We start from the raw sequence: 14,215 nt of genomic DNA, 5'->3' as shown, positions 1-14,215 counted from the left end.
AGGCATCAGAGTCGTGACTTTGGCCGTGAACAAGAAGCATTTTATTCACGTAAGACAAGGCTGCCATGCAGGTTGCGACGGGTGGGTGTTTGCTGTCGGGTCTCACGCAGCGAACAACCGTTGGCCGACTACCGAGAGGGATCGGGTGCGAAGGGTCGGACGCCCCAAGACGTTGGCGGCGAGGCAGGAGGCGTGTGTCCAGCCAGTTTCGGACACGTGGAAGGTGTTTGTTTCCTGAATTTCCTGTTTTCTGTTTGGGAAGTCCATTTTTTTTTTGGTCATTTTTGCATGCCCTTTGGTTCTTGCAAGAAAAATTATTATTATTTTTATATTGTAAAGGATGGCATGACCTCCTCTCTTAATCATTGTCCAACAGTGACATACACATGTCTAAGTAAAGAGATCTTTTTGACTAAAATGTGTGAGCTAGGCTTCTTATCCCGTCGTAAGCCCATGTGGTTTGGACTCCGACAGAATGATGAACTCGATCGAGGCCCGACTTATAGATGCCCAATGTTCTATTCGATCCAAGGGGCACGTTAAGAATGACGCTCTCTCCAACCATGATGAGGAGGTGTTATTGCGATTACGAACAGATCTCTCTTTCATTCGGCTGGTGGAAGAAGCCACCATGATTGGGTTACACTGGCACAAAGTCCATCGGTCCAAGCCATGCAAAATCCATTAGCCACCGGTCCAAAACTCGACTTGACGGGAAGATCATTTGCTCCCACACCATGTCCCATTCCTCCCTTCACCTCCCCCTCTCCCTACTCTCTCTCTCTCTCTCTCTCTCTCTTGGTGGAAAGCAATCTATTATTCCTCCTACGTTTCTATGGAAGACGCAACACGGATACGGAAGTGAACTTGCTTCCCTACCTCGGTGGAGATCGAGAGAGTACGTACGTACGTACGTACGTCCAGTCTGCAGGATGTAGATTTCCTCGTCTCTACCTGCCTATACAACGTAGGAGAATGCTGTCTCTCCCTCGCTACTGTTCCCTTTCCTTCGGGTGAGCCACGTTTCGGAGATGGTAGACGACGGCAAGTACTCAGAACAGCAAAAGATCACAAGAGAATATTGAAGTGTGCTACAGTGAACACACTCCACTGTTCTCCCCCTCTCCTTCTTCCTTCCCTTCAACGAGTCACGTTCCGAAGATGGCATGAGACTTCGAGTACGCAGAATGCAGGAGATGAAGGGAGAATATTACGTGTAGAACAGTGAACACTGTTGTGTGAGATACACCTCTAAGAACACTGTTGATTTAGGTAAGAAGTGGATGATCTTAATTTCGATATACACATCGAAAAGATTGTTGACACAGAATTTTTCAGCTGTGAGGAATGGAATTAACAGTAGTTGACAAGCAGAATATTTGTACTCGTACATCTTTTCCTGTGGACTTGTAATGGCCACTGTTTTAGGTACACAGGGAACACTACTGCCTTTGGAGGCGACGTGCAACTTCTTCGTCACTCTATTGTTCTTAGTTCGTTCTTGGTCTCTTCATGGGGCATTATTTGATTGACAGTTGATGATTTCATTGTCTTTTTAACTCAAATTTACTTTGGTTTAATGAGAGAAATATTAACGATAATGTTATATAACATTGGTTTAACGAGAGAATATTTCTTTTATATGTTTTATCGACGTGGAACTGAAGAAGTACTTATGATTTAATGAGAAAAATATTTCATGTGTCATCGATAAAAAATAATGTTAATATCAGGGTTTTTATAGTTTTGACCAACTTATTAGAATTTGATTGAGATAGTAAGGATGACATGGACGAAGGTAAAGGATTGAGATTAGAGGAATGGGGATGTCATGGTCCACATACACTCGATACATATACTTACACATGATACATGTACGTACATAGTTTAGAGCCGGTAAGTACAATACTTGGAAGTAATCATCATGAACAAGAATCTTATTATGTGGACAATATAATGTAAATGGATAGGTGAAGCCATCAAGATAATCTTGAATGATCATATGAAATCATAATCAAAGTAACAATTTCTCTCTATCGTCACTATCGTCATCTTCTCCTCCTTCTTCTTCTCTCTCCGTCACTTGTGCGGCACAGTGGCACTGTGCGGCACTCGCAGCATGCGGCGGAAACCCACTGCACACACCCCTCTCTCTCTCTCTCTCTCTCTCTCTCTCTCTCTCTCTCTCTCGTGCACTCGCAGCAGCAGCAACAGCAGCACCACACCACACCTCACGTACAGCCTAGTGTCTTCGCTCGCTCACCCACACAAAAAGGCCACTGTTCTCCCACCCCTCTCTAACGCTACTCCCTCACCCGCGCGTTATGAACCCAAAGTCAAAGTAGTATAAAGACATCCCCCAAATCCCGGGCGACCTATGCTGTGGACAAAAGCATATGTGTTTTGGGTGTCGTGCCACTTATATTTCCGCTACACTTGGGTGTGAAGAAGAACTGTCCGCTTGTTGTCTATTTTCCTCCTCTATTTTGTTGTTGTTGTTGTGTTTTTTACTGCACCCATCCAAGTTATCCCCCTACTCACACCCTATTTCCCTTCTCTTCCTTTGCCTTGCATTATATCAAACACTTGTAGACCACCTTTTCCTCACACCTTTTTAGATGGGCTTGACTCTCCTGTGACTGCTAAACTCCTTCGTTCCATTACCGATGCCATGTACATGGTGTTTATCACCATTATATCCCAGAAAAATTCCCCGCAAACCATGCCTTTTTCTAAATATGCGTGTGTTCTTCTGCTTTGTTCCGTCGACAGGGTTAAGAGTGGGCCAAAAAGGTCATTCTCAAAAGTAATACTGTAATTGCGAGTGGAGCTGATTTCTTATCCTATAATGGGAGAGAGAGCTCATCATATGCATCAAAGTTCTCAAGACCTGAGTGGGGAAGTCAATGGTCATAGATTCCAAGACCGACCGTGTCGTATCATGCGGGATTTAAAATGCTAATGCAAGCTCCGGTGTGAGCTGTTGTTGCAGCAGCTGCTGTTGCTTCTTCTTCTTCTTCTTTTGCTAACCCAACACACACACACCTGCATGGCGTACTTTTTGTAACAGTGGCAGGACTGAGATAGGGAAACAAGGAAAGAAATGAAGTGTTTTTTTTTTTTTGTTTTTGGTGATTCCAGCAACAGTTGTGCGAGTGAGACAGTGAGTAGGGACAGTGGCCTTAATTTCGAGTCCGGTGTTCTTCCATCAAATCTCTTTTATGTTGGGACAACTCATCTGTTTCCACTTCTTGCCTCCATGTACTTCCCAGGCTCTCTCATCTGTCCCACATTCCCATTCTATATGTCGATCCTTTTCCTCTCTTTTTGACTGAAATGTCTTCACGTCTCCTTTCCTAATGGCTTTTGCGAGACACGAAAGCTCAGCTTCTGTTGCTTACCAATGTCCGAAATGATTATCTTCGATTAGGAACTAAGAAATCATCAGCACAGTTCCACTTCGCTCATCACATGAAGCAGACAGAAGAAAGAGGGGGGTGGGGGGGGGGGAGAGGCGGCATTAAGGTAGTCAAAGGGAGGAGAAGCATGGGGCCCTTCTTAGCATCCTCCTTCATGTGACGGTCACTTAAACCAGAGACTGCCCTCACATAGCAAGACAATGCCATGGAAAGAATGTCTTGATGCAGCTGAAGGTTTCCCTGAGATGTCTTGACACCATTCTAACTGCTCCATTTCAAACTTTAAAGGAGCAGACAAGAAAGTCCACTGCAATTTGATCCATATATAACACCCTTAAAACGCGGAAGCACATGTGAGATTTTGTGTTAGGAACGATGATGGACCGAGACCATTGGTTTAAGTTCAAACATATAGAGAGAGAGAGAGAGAGAGAGAGAGAGAGAGAGAGATCCTTCACGAGCCTACGACGACGCAAAATCTTATGATGATTGATATGTCAACCGCCATAGATTATCAAGTCTAGCTTTGGATTTGGCTTTATCAGACATCTATGCCCTCCTACGACACAGTCGTTAGATCGTGGTGGTTTGAACTCGGCGCAGATTTCTCATCTTTGTCATCTTAAACGAAGCCTCCCGGAGAGCTAAAGAACAAAAGAGAGTAATCAAATAAAGCAGGCGGGCATCATAAACTATCCCATAAAACTGCATGGATCATCCTATGCTACTTGTAGACGACATATGCACCCATGTTCGGATTCATTAATCTAATCACACCACTTAGGATGAGAACAATGGAGTTGATTGTTTAGACAAGGATGAGAGAACCTGAGAGGATTAGTTGCTCGATCTTGGTTACTCCACTGTGTGCTGTCTGGGAGCTCAACAGTTTAAGCTTTTAAGAAGCAAGAGAGAGGAAATTACAAAGGATAAGAAAGCGAAAGATCCATCTGGTTTTGGAGAATGATTTTAAGCTTGTCAAGATGGGGTCAGGAATCCATGACATCCCCACCCCACCCCACCCCTATCACATCTACAGTGTCCTTTTCCCTCCCAAGATATCCAACATCACTCATTTAAAGCCCCCCCCCCAACCTCCCTCCCACCCACACCACCCCGAGCTGAGACACCCTCTCATCCCTCGAACACCTCTCTGAACTCCGCCATCTCCCTTTCTGCTCGTATCCACCTTTTCCCACTGATGTCTTCCTCAAAGGCCTCGGACAATACAACAGTAAAAGCTCAAGGATACACCCCACCCATGATGGACTTCTGCCAAGGTAAGCCTTATCATTCATCGTCGTTGTCGTCGCCTTCCTCGTCGTCGCCAGTGGCAGGGACCTCCTCCGGCGAGAGGAGAGGGAGGAGGAAGCCCACAGAGCCAGGGAGGTTCCTCGGTGTGAGGAGAAGGCCTTGGGGGAGATATGCCGCCGAGATAAGGGACCCTACGACTAAGGAGAGGCATTGGTTAGGAACGTTCGACACCGCTCAAGAGGCTGCCATGGCGTACGACAGGGCAGCCCTCGCCATGAAAGGCACCCAAGCTCGAACCAACTTCGTCTACGCTGACACCCCTCTGACCACATTTCACGCCGTCACCCCTTTCCACTCCCAGAGCTTCATCCCTCAGCCGATGCCACCGCTTCCCGGCCAGCCTCACCAGCTCGTCGGCGCTGCAACCGCCATACAACCTTCCAACCACAGCAGCTTCTCGATTCAAAGTCATCGCCATAGCATCTCCGCTCCGAGTCGCCGTGATGTCGACAGCCTTCTCTTCCGATCAAGTCGGGACGCCACCAACATGCCCGCATTCGGATCTCCAGCAGAGATGGACATGTCTAATGACTTCTTATTTTCTGATGACACTAGGTCGGGTTACTTGAGCAGCATCGTCCAAGAGAGCCGCCTCAGGTCCTCCCGCAAACACTCTTCTGCGAACAGGGGTAACAGCAGCTCGAGTGAGTCGAATGCTCAGGTGCTCTCCCCTTCCAACCAAGTGCAGTGTCAAGTATCCACCAGCAGTTGCGGTGCAACGAATGGAGACCCGTTGGGTGGTGGAGTGGGTTCGATGAGCTCAGAGGACTTCCCTTGTCTTGCAGAGATGAGCAAGGGATTCTGGATGGACGAGCCTGTGTGGGAACTCAGTGCATGCGGATTCCCTGACGCCAACGACATTAATATGGACAACCTTGGCGCTTCACTACCGCAGGTCTCCGTCTCCGTCTCCACCTCACCATCGGTGTCTTCACTGACTGATGTTTTCGACTTAGGTTACCCACTTTTCTGAGCGCTCATTTCCATGAGACACAAATGCAGCATTCCGCTCTCACTCTTCACTGAGACATCACTCATAGGCTTTAGGGGAGATTCAGAAAGCACACACACGCACGCACCTGTGGGCTTCCTTTTGTCCGTGTCTTTGTGGTTTCACGCAAGTCGTCAAGTCCTCCAAAAGGGCTTTTTTACCTATTTAGAAGAAGAACAATGATGATATGTATTAGCTTTTCCTTGTGCAACATTCTTCCTCTTTGCTTCCATGGGGAGTTCTAGCTGAAGTATATAGATATATATATATATTTGGTCTTCTATCAAGGCATGCATTTTATTTTTTGTCTTTGGAAGGTAAAAAGGCATCAGCGTAGAAACTTAATCTGACAGACAATCTCATATTCGTACTTTCCCTGCTGCACATACTGCTCCTTCTCCTACCCTTAGAAGAAAGGGAAAGATCATGTACAGTCTTAGATCATTAATGCCTCAGACATGATCAGCTGGTTGTGTTCCTAAACTATATCACGATGCACGCATGCATGAGAATATTTAAAGTCTGATTAGAAGTTCATGCTTAGTATTTTACTGGTTTAGCAGCTACTTAAACCACACTAAACAACTGCTGTGTGTTGAAACACAAACCTGCAGATGGCAAAGCTACTTCACAATTTAGTCAGAGGTATCTGCAAATGATGTACATAACTTGCCAGCGCTTGTGGTACAAAGCAATGACTGTGTTGGTTTCATGCCACTGGAGTTTATTTTATTTCTGTTCATTAAAATGGTTCTACATATATTTAAATGCCTACCTCTTTGGTGGACACACTGGGATGTTATTTGGGTTGAGGAAGTCCTTATCCATGAAGACGAAGATGCAGGAGCAAGACACATGCATGCATGATGTTGGGGAAAGCTGGTAGATTGGGCTTTGGCCGCACATAGGTGCAAGATCTAAATGAGAGTAATTAGATTCTCCACATACACTATCTCATAAAACAATGATATTATACAATCTCAAAAACATATAGGTACGAGGCATTCTTCTTTGTATGTGTTCTAGTCGAATCTTGGTCAAGCACTTACTTGATCTATTCTGAGAGTGTCAAACCTTGTAAGATGCAGCAAAGAGCATTTCTAACAAGTCTTTATCTTTTATTTTACGGTAGATTCTTTGGATCGTTGTTCTCATGATCCACACATAACATGTTTATCTCGGACTCAATTACATTTGTGTTGCACCAAATCCATGATACAATAATACCTTACAAATTCATTTAATTTTATTATTAGTTAGACCTTTTGGCATCGGATCTTAGAAAGTTCAGATACCCTTTCAGTATATTTATTTTGTTGGGACTTTTGAATCCATATATACGGACACATTTGATCCGGTATCGTAAGTTCAATTTCAATAAATCTATTGGCTTTGTGTCAATGGAATCTCATCATACATACATAACAAATTGGTATATTATATTCATACCATAACATATGAACAGTAAAAACTAAAATTCTTATGGTACTCACCGGGAAGAAAATAGATTTATGGACGGAATCAAATATGCCTTATCAGCCTCCATTTGCACCGGTGTCTCTGAACTATTCTGCAAAGAGCTTATGATATGGAGTAAACAGTTAATGCCACATTATATTGATTAATCAGAAGCTAATATGATGTAAGGCATGTAGACGAACAAATCTACCAGCTACAAATTAATCCATCACATTAATCTTTCGGTTAATGCACCCATAGGTCTGTGCTCCGTTTTCCCTACTTAAATTCCAATTTCATTGCATTATAGGTTAGGAAATATTAAGAGTTGAAGAGTGAAGTTGGACTGACAATATAATTTCACATTCGCAAAAATTAAGAAAGTCGAATTACATATACAATCAGATAAATTTAAGTTTTTGGATTAAATTGATATTAAATCTTATATATATATATATATATTAATCCAGATCAATGAGATAAATTCAATTGGAAATATTTTAACTTGAGATTGGTTTTGGATTTGGGTAGATAGTCAAGTTTGATGAGACTAACAAACATCTTACCACTTGTCATTTCTAAACTTCTTGATCAAACTCCAAAAGATGTTTCTAATCTTCAAGAATCAAAGCTTCAAAAATTGATGAGATCAATTACTCTAGAAAACATATAGGTACTAAATTACTCTACAAGAATCAAAGCAAGGAAACTAGAACACACAGCTTTGAAGTTTTACCGAGTCTGCAGCTATGTTTGACATTACCTGAACATTTCTTTCTGCCAGCACTCAGCCTTCTGACTCACTCAAGTAGGATTGCTGTTCACTATAATGGTTACCATACAAGAAGACCAGAGATTCCTTTACATTGTGCAACTTCTCTCATGCTATGCACAGTGCAAGTCCCAACCCCATCATCAGCTGCTGATCTTTCCTTTTCCGCAGGGCAAAGTGCTTATCATGTCCATCTGACACACCATAACAATCAATTTGATCTGTTTCATTGTGCTCTGCATCCAGTCTTTTGAGTACCCTGTGAAGTATTTGAGAGTTCACCCATTGGGTGTTCTGATCCAATTCTAAGTCTGCATCTTTATCCCCTCATGAGCTTTCATTTTTTAACTACTATTTTCCATAACCCTTTGCTCTAAAGTAGAACCAGCTACTTTTCTCCGCTTTCTTTCCAGTTCATTCACTTCATGTTCATTAGCTCCACAATCATCTGTTAGAACTATAAAATGCCAGTAAAAAGTGTCAGATGATGCATATCTTACAGAGACCATACCTTTACAATTACATTCTCCAAGCAAAAGTTCTGATTAACCAGCTTTAGAGACTACGGTAGCTTCCAGAAATTTTGAAGTTCATGATCATGATTCAGTGGCTCAAGACTCCCAAGACTTGCAACAGAGTTAGGCAGCAGTTAAAAAGCCTCTTGTGCTGAAAGCCTGGATCTCAAAGTAAATGGTCTTCTTTACTTTACTATGAGCTAACCTGAGCATTAATACTCAGCCAAAAGAGGAAGGAATTAGGAGGGATCATGGAGGCTGTTGATCTAATCATCTCGAAGAACCTTACCATGATTTCACTCATATGCTCATCCAATATAAACTATGTGGGAGACAACATAAAATCAAGTGAACTTATCATAATAAAAGAACCCCAGTATATGAGAATATATTGAGCTGTCATGACTCATTGCAGGTCACCTTTTGTTGGATTGGTGGTACAAATCTTAGCAATTGTGTATGCATACTTCCTGCAGTCCTGCAAGGAAGAGAACATCTTTACAAACATGATGGTTATGTGAGAGGTTGGACCATCTGCTTTTAACATGAAGCACAATCATATGGATTAATTGAAGTCACTAAAAAAGATTAGGTTTTTTATGGGCCCAGACATTTCATAGTCGTTTCTTTTCGATTTGCCATAATGAGGGTCACCAGCTTCAACTGTGCTAATGATTCGTGGCTTTACCATCATGTCATGGAGAAGAAATGTACACTCTCAATTTTTTTCTCCTTTTCCCCATCCCTATCCCAATTACTTCTGTTCATAATTAATCAATAGTTCAGAGAAAATTGCTGATCCTGTCTCACCAATAAAAGATCAAAAGATCAAACATCAATTGGATGGTCAAATCTAAGTTCCTTGGGGTAACAGGATTATTTAGGTAAGTAAAAACTGCAGCTGTAGAATGAGAGCTAGATCTAAAGCACATAATGTGTCTCACACTAAACTATTTCTTGTTCACCTTCATCATAACCTGCCAAGCTTTCCAGGAAATTTGCTTTAAAATATACCTGTTTTTTTTTTGCTCACAGTTGGCTTGGCTTTCACTTTTGTGTCATGTTCTTTTCTTTTCTCTTCTTCTTCTTAAAGAGACAATGCACACCCTACCAGAGTCCTGAAAACTACAGCAACATAAAGCAATTAATATTGAATTAGGTTTCATGAATGGATCCAATCACCCCACTAACCTCAAACATTACTTTTAACTCCAAAAGACAAGAGAAAGGCACAGCTGTCTACTCCTTTATTAATCAGCCATTTGCAAATAAAACCCTACCAAACTTGTGCACTTATTACTAAACCATTCAGATGTTGATCACTCTGTAGATGTTTAACTCATGACCCCTACAATCCAGAAAGGCTACCATTCTTTTTGTTGTACAGTTTCTCATGTCACTAGGTGCTCTTAAAGAACCCGTTTCTTGTCCATTTGAAGGAGAACCTAATTACCTTCGAACAGTTGAAATGCACCTTTGCTTTCCTGGGGAAATAAAATAATAAATTTGAGACCACAGATTTATTACTGTCATCATAAATGGTGGTTTTGCTGCTACTGGAAACTGTATTCAAGCTTATGATTCTAACTTCTCTGATCAGCTTCAGAGAACAGTAGTGTTTATTTAGTGACCAAAGACATTTTAAGATAAAAGCATCAAGCATAGTTTATTATCTGGGGTAGGATTTCCTATAGGGCAGCATCAATAATGCCAACATAGACACAAATTTTTGGATAAATAAATAGGAAAAAAGAACTCCAGCTCATGTCATACTAAAATAATCATCTGCATACCATCTTTTATCATGAATCTTTCAGTGTACAGAGAAGAGAGTAAAGGTTTTTACCTCCAGAGTTTTGACTAAAAGACATGCATCCCAGTATACGTTTATTCTATGCTTTTTTATAACAATGCTGCTATAAATTCTACCTTTTGCACAATGTAGTTGAAAGTGTCATCCAAAAGTGCAAATCAGATCATCAACTATCTCACTGTTCAAATAAATTTACTTCTCATCAAGCCTATGGCTTTTCTCCCTGCCACCACTCCACCCTCATAAAGCTCACACTCCCTTCTCTCCTCATACATCCACCAAAACTTGGACTTTCTCCTTCCTTACAGCAGCCTAGGAACATACAAGAACAGCCTCATTGTTATCAGAGGCACAGAGAGATGGGGGTGGCCACTGTCACTGAGCTGAAGCAGCTGAGTGTTGTTCCTGCAAAGCGAATTTTCCGATCCAGTTTGAGCACACGGCAGGCCACCGAATGGTAACAGTGCTCTTGTAACCATGCATGAATTCATTTCTATTTGAGTGTTCTACTGATAGGTGTATTGGTATTCCACATATTTGCTTTGGTTCATGAGCTTCTAGACATCTGACAAAAAGAAAAATCTTATGATGGACATCTAATTTCTATGTTTCATCACAAACATTTTCTTCTCCCCTTCTAAACTTTACATGATAAACCTTTACGTCGCCTCATGCATGTTTGCCGCAAAATTCTGCATATTAGTTATCTTTTACGTATCTGTCTCTCTGCTAATTCACAGTGTAATACAGGAGAAGAAAATAATTCTGTCTAAAAGATGCACTACATATGAATTTTTTGCTGCACATTTGAAATCAAATTGGCTTGGCTAGCATGCTGTACATATTTATCATTGCTGGTGTTAATTGGTAAAACTGAAGAAAGCTGAAGAGAAGGAAACAAGAGGATTGGCGACTGTCAACTTCTGGCTATTTAGTGAACTTTGGCAGCAACATAAATGCCATACTACTGTTAGCATTACAAAAAGATGGAACTACGTTTCACCAATGCGTTAAACCTAAGAAATGCACCTGAGTAGATGAGTATTGTCTGAAATAAAGTTCTAGTGAAAAAGATAGGAGGAAAAATGAAAATGAAAGTAGGAATGCTATCTGTCATCAAACGAAAAATTTCACTGCATTAGTTACATCTTGTTCCTAAAAAACATGTCAAACATCATGCTCGTAGAAGACTGTTCTGTTAACTAAACAAATTTCCATTGTGTAGTTCTAACTCTTAAACTTCCTGACCTGACCTTTCAGGCCACTTTCTGATGTTTCTAGTGATCTCACAGTTGAAGTTGGTACATCAAGCTTTGCACTGCACAAGGTGAGAATAACTCGATTTCGAATGACTTAAATCTTTTGGTAGACTATGGTCAAATTGTTGTGTTTCTATCAATTTTCATGAACAGAAACACAACAATTAAAAACATCAGCAGAACATTTATAAAAAGTTCCATTTCATAAATTAGCTCTTCGCTAGCTAGCAAGTTTCTTCCTTTTCTTCGATGTTCTTTATCATGATACTATCCATAAATACTTCATAAACAAATGTGAAATGCTTACTTTTAGCAGTTCAAAGCTCACCACATAGCCATCGATCTCTGCAGTTCCCTCTTGTTTCCCGGAGTGGAAGGATCAGAAAGCTCATATCCGACGCAAAGAACTCAAAGGTGACGCGCATCAATCTCCATGGCACACCGGGAGGAGCAGAAGCATTCGAAATCGCTGCCAAGTTCTGCTACGGCATCAACACAGAGCTCAACCCATCCAATGTTGCCATGCTGCGGTGTGCAGCACATTACCTGGAGATGACTGAGGAGTTTGCAGAGAAGAATTTGGAACTCCGAACAGAGGTCTACCTCAAGGAAGCAGTCATCCCCAACATCGTCAACTCAATCACCGTCCTCCACCACTGCGAAAGCCTCCTTCCTGTGGCAGAAGAGATCAATCTGATCAACAGGATCCTCACAGCGGTGGCAACCACCGTATGCAAAGAGCAGCTAACCTCAGGCCTCTCCAAACTCGACCACAGCTTGCCTCATAAGCCTGCAATGGCAGGGGTGGAACCGCCAAAAGACTGGTGGGGGAAGTCGCTGGCAGTGCTGAGCTTAGACTTCTTCCAAAGGGCTCTCTCAGCAATGAAATCTAAAGGCCTGAAGCAGGAGACTGTGAGCAAGATCCTGATCAATTACGCACAGAGCTCTCTCCAAGGACTCACGGTGAGAGACATGCAATCATCTAAAGGTGGCTTCTCAGATGCAGACATGCTGAAGCAGCAAAAGATCGTGGTAGAAACCATCGTTGCCCTGCTCCCGAGCCAGTCAAGGAGGAGCCCCGTGCCGATGGCGTTTCTTTCAGGACTCCTGAAAACTGCAACCATGGTCTCGGCGTCGACCATCTGCAGAGCAGATCTGGAGAGAAGAATTGGGCTCCAACTCGACCAAGCCATCCTCGAGGACGTACTGATCCCTGCCGCGAACGCTCACGGTGGGTGCCAATCCTCGTTGTACGACACGGAGTCGGTGGCGAGGATCTTCTCCATCTTCCTGAATCTGGAGGAAGAGGAGGAAGACGGCGGTACTTTGAGAGAGGAAAGAGACGGCTGCTACGAGTTGGATAGCCCGAGATCTCCGAAGCAAAGCGCGATAGTCAAAGTATCCAAGCTTTTGGACAGTTACCTCGCCGAGGTCGCACTGGATTCCAACCTGACTCCATCCAAGTTCATCGCTCTTGCGGAGCTACTCCCGGATCATGCTCGAGTTGTGAACGATGGTCTATATCGAGCCGTGGATATCTTCTTGAAGGTAGGTACATATTCCTGTTCCTGATCTTCCATTCGATTGCTGATCATGCGAGAGAAGTGGAAGCGTCGTCTCTCATCATGACGGATCGGATCAAATCGCAGGTTCATCCCAACATCAAGGATTCGGAGCGCTACCGCCTCTGCAAAACCATAGACTGCCAGAAGCTGTCTCAGGAGGCGTGCAGCCACGCGGCACAGAACGAACGGCTGCCCATCCAAATGGCGGTGCAAGTGCTGTACTTGGAGCAGATCAGGCTGCGGAACGTCATCAACGGAGGCCATGACCAGTTCTTCTTCGGCTCCGCAATCGGCCAGTGCGCTCAGAGATCAGGCAGTGGGGTGGGGAGCGGCGCCATCTCTCCAAGGGACAACTACGCGTCGGTGAGAAGAGAGAACAGGGAGCTGAAGCTGGAGGTAGCGAGGATGAGGATAAGGCTGACTGATCTCGAGAAGGATCATGTTTCCATGAAGCAGGAGCTCGTGCGCGCCAACCCTGCCAACAAACTACTCCGATCTTTCACCAAGAACTTGAGCAAGCTGAGCGCTCTGTTCCGGATGAGGGTCGACGTCAAGCCCTTGAGCGCCAAGGCAGCGTCCGATGCCCGTCTCTTGTTTCAGAAGAGGCGGCGCCAAGCCATATGGTGAACCCCGCGGTGTGTATATTCGATCGTGTTTGCGATGACGATCTCGGCATAATGGTTTTCCATAAATTTTGTTTCTCTGTCAAGCAAGTCTCCTTCGGGTTTACAAGATCAAATGCAGTCGGTCTTTTCCTGATGAAGACTGTGCATGAAAAGGATCAAAAAGGTTTGAATGTTGTGAATATTTGGAACTTATGACTAGCTTGGTAATCGTGGGAAGTGTTCAAATGGAAGTGCAATCAGCAGTGAAATCATAAGAAGAACAAGCTCTGTGATCCCAAGGAACGAATAAGATAGATGCAATCAGCACTTACACCTGGAAGACCATGAAGCAGTACAACATTACTTGGCGATAGTACAATCATATGCCATTCTACACCATCCAAGGCTCAGCAAAATCCTATTTGAGAATCAAACCTTGGCTTTCCCAAATTGCTACTATAAGCAAGCCCATCTGGGATGCCATGGGAGATTCGATAATCCATC

General features: G+C 43.2%; 2 protein-coding genes across 3 annotated transcripts; both read left to right on the top strand.

Annotated features, from left to right (window-relative positions):
- Window positions 1-4,533: 4,533 nt before the first annotated feature.
- On the top strand, window positions 4,534-5,971 carry LOC135588571 (ethylene-responsive transcription factor FZP-like). The gene has a single exon (XM_065080766.1). The coding sequence runs from the start codon at window positions 4,621-4,623 to the stop codon at window positions 5,704-5,706; it is 1,086 nt and encodes a 361-aa protein (XP_064936838.1). The 5' UTR covers window positions 4,534-4,620; the 3' UTR covers window positions 5,707-5,971.
- A 4,409-nt stretch (window positions 5,972-10,380) lies between these two features.
- On the top strand, window positions 10,381-13,922 carry LOC135588570 (BTB/POZ domain-containing protein At1g03010-like). Of its 2 annotated transcripts, XM_065080764.1 has the most exons (4): window positions 10,381-10,739; window positions 11,543-11,609; window positions 11,893-13,089; window positions 13,191-13,922. In XM_065080764.1, exons 1-4 carry the CDS (start codon window positions 10,642-10,644, stop codon window positions 13,731-13,733), a joined length of 1,905 nt encoding a protein of 634 aa, XP_064936836.1. In that variant the 5' UTR covers window positions 10,381-10,641; the 3' UTR covers window positions 13,734-13,922. The 2 variants fall into 2 exon arrangements, with proteins under 2 accessions (XP_064936836.1, XP_064936837.1); XM_065080765.1 differs by lacking the exon at window positions 11,543-11,609.
- Window positions 13,923-14,215: the final 293 nt, after the last annotated feature.

Source organism: Musa acuminata, chromosome BXJ1-8, assembly GCF_036884655.1.
Source record: "Musa acuminata AAA Group cultivar baxijiao chromosome BXJ1-8, Cavendish_Baxijiao_AAA, whole genome shotgun sequence".
Lineage (NCBI taxonomy): Eukaryota > Viridiplantae > Streptophyta > Magnoliopsida > Zingiberales > Musaceae > Musa > Musa acuminata.
This window is presented reverse-complemented; position numbering and strand designations above follow the sequence as displayed.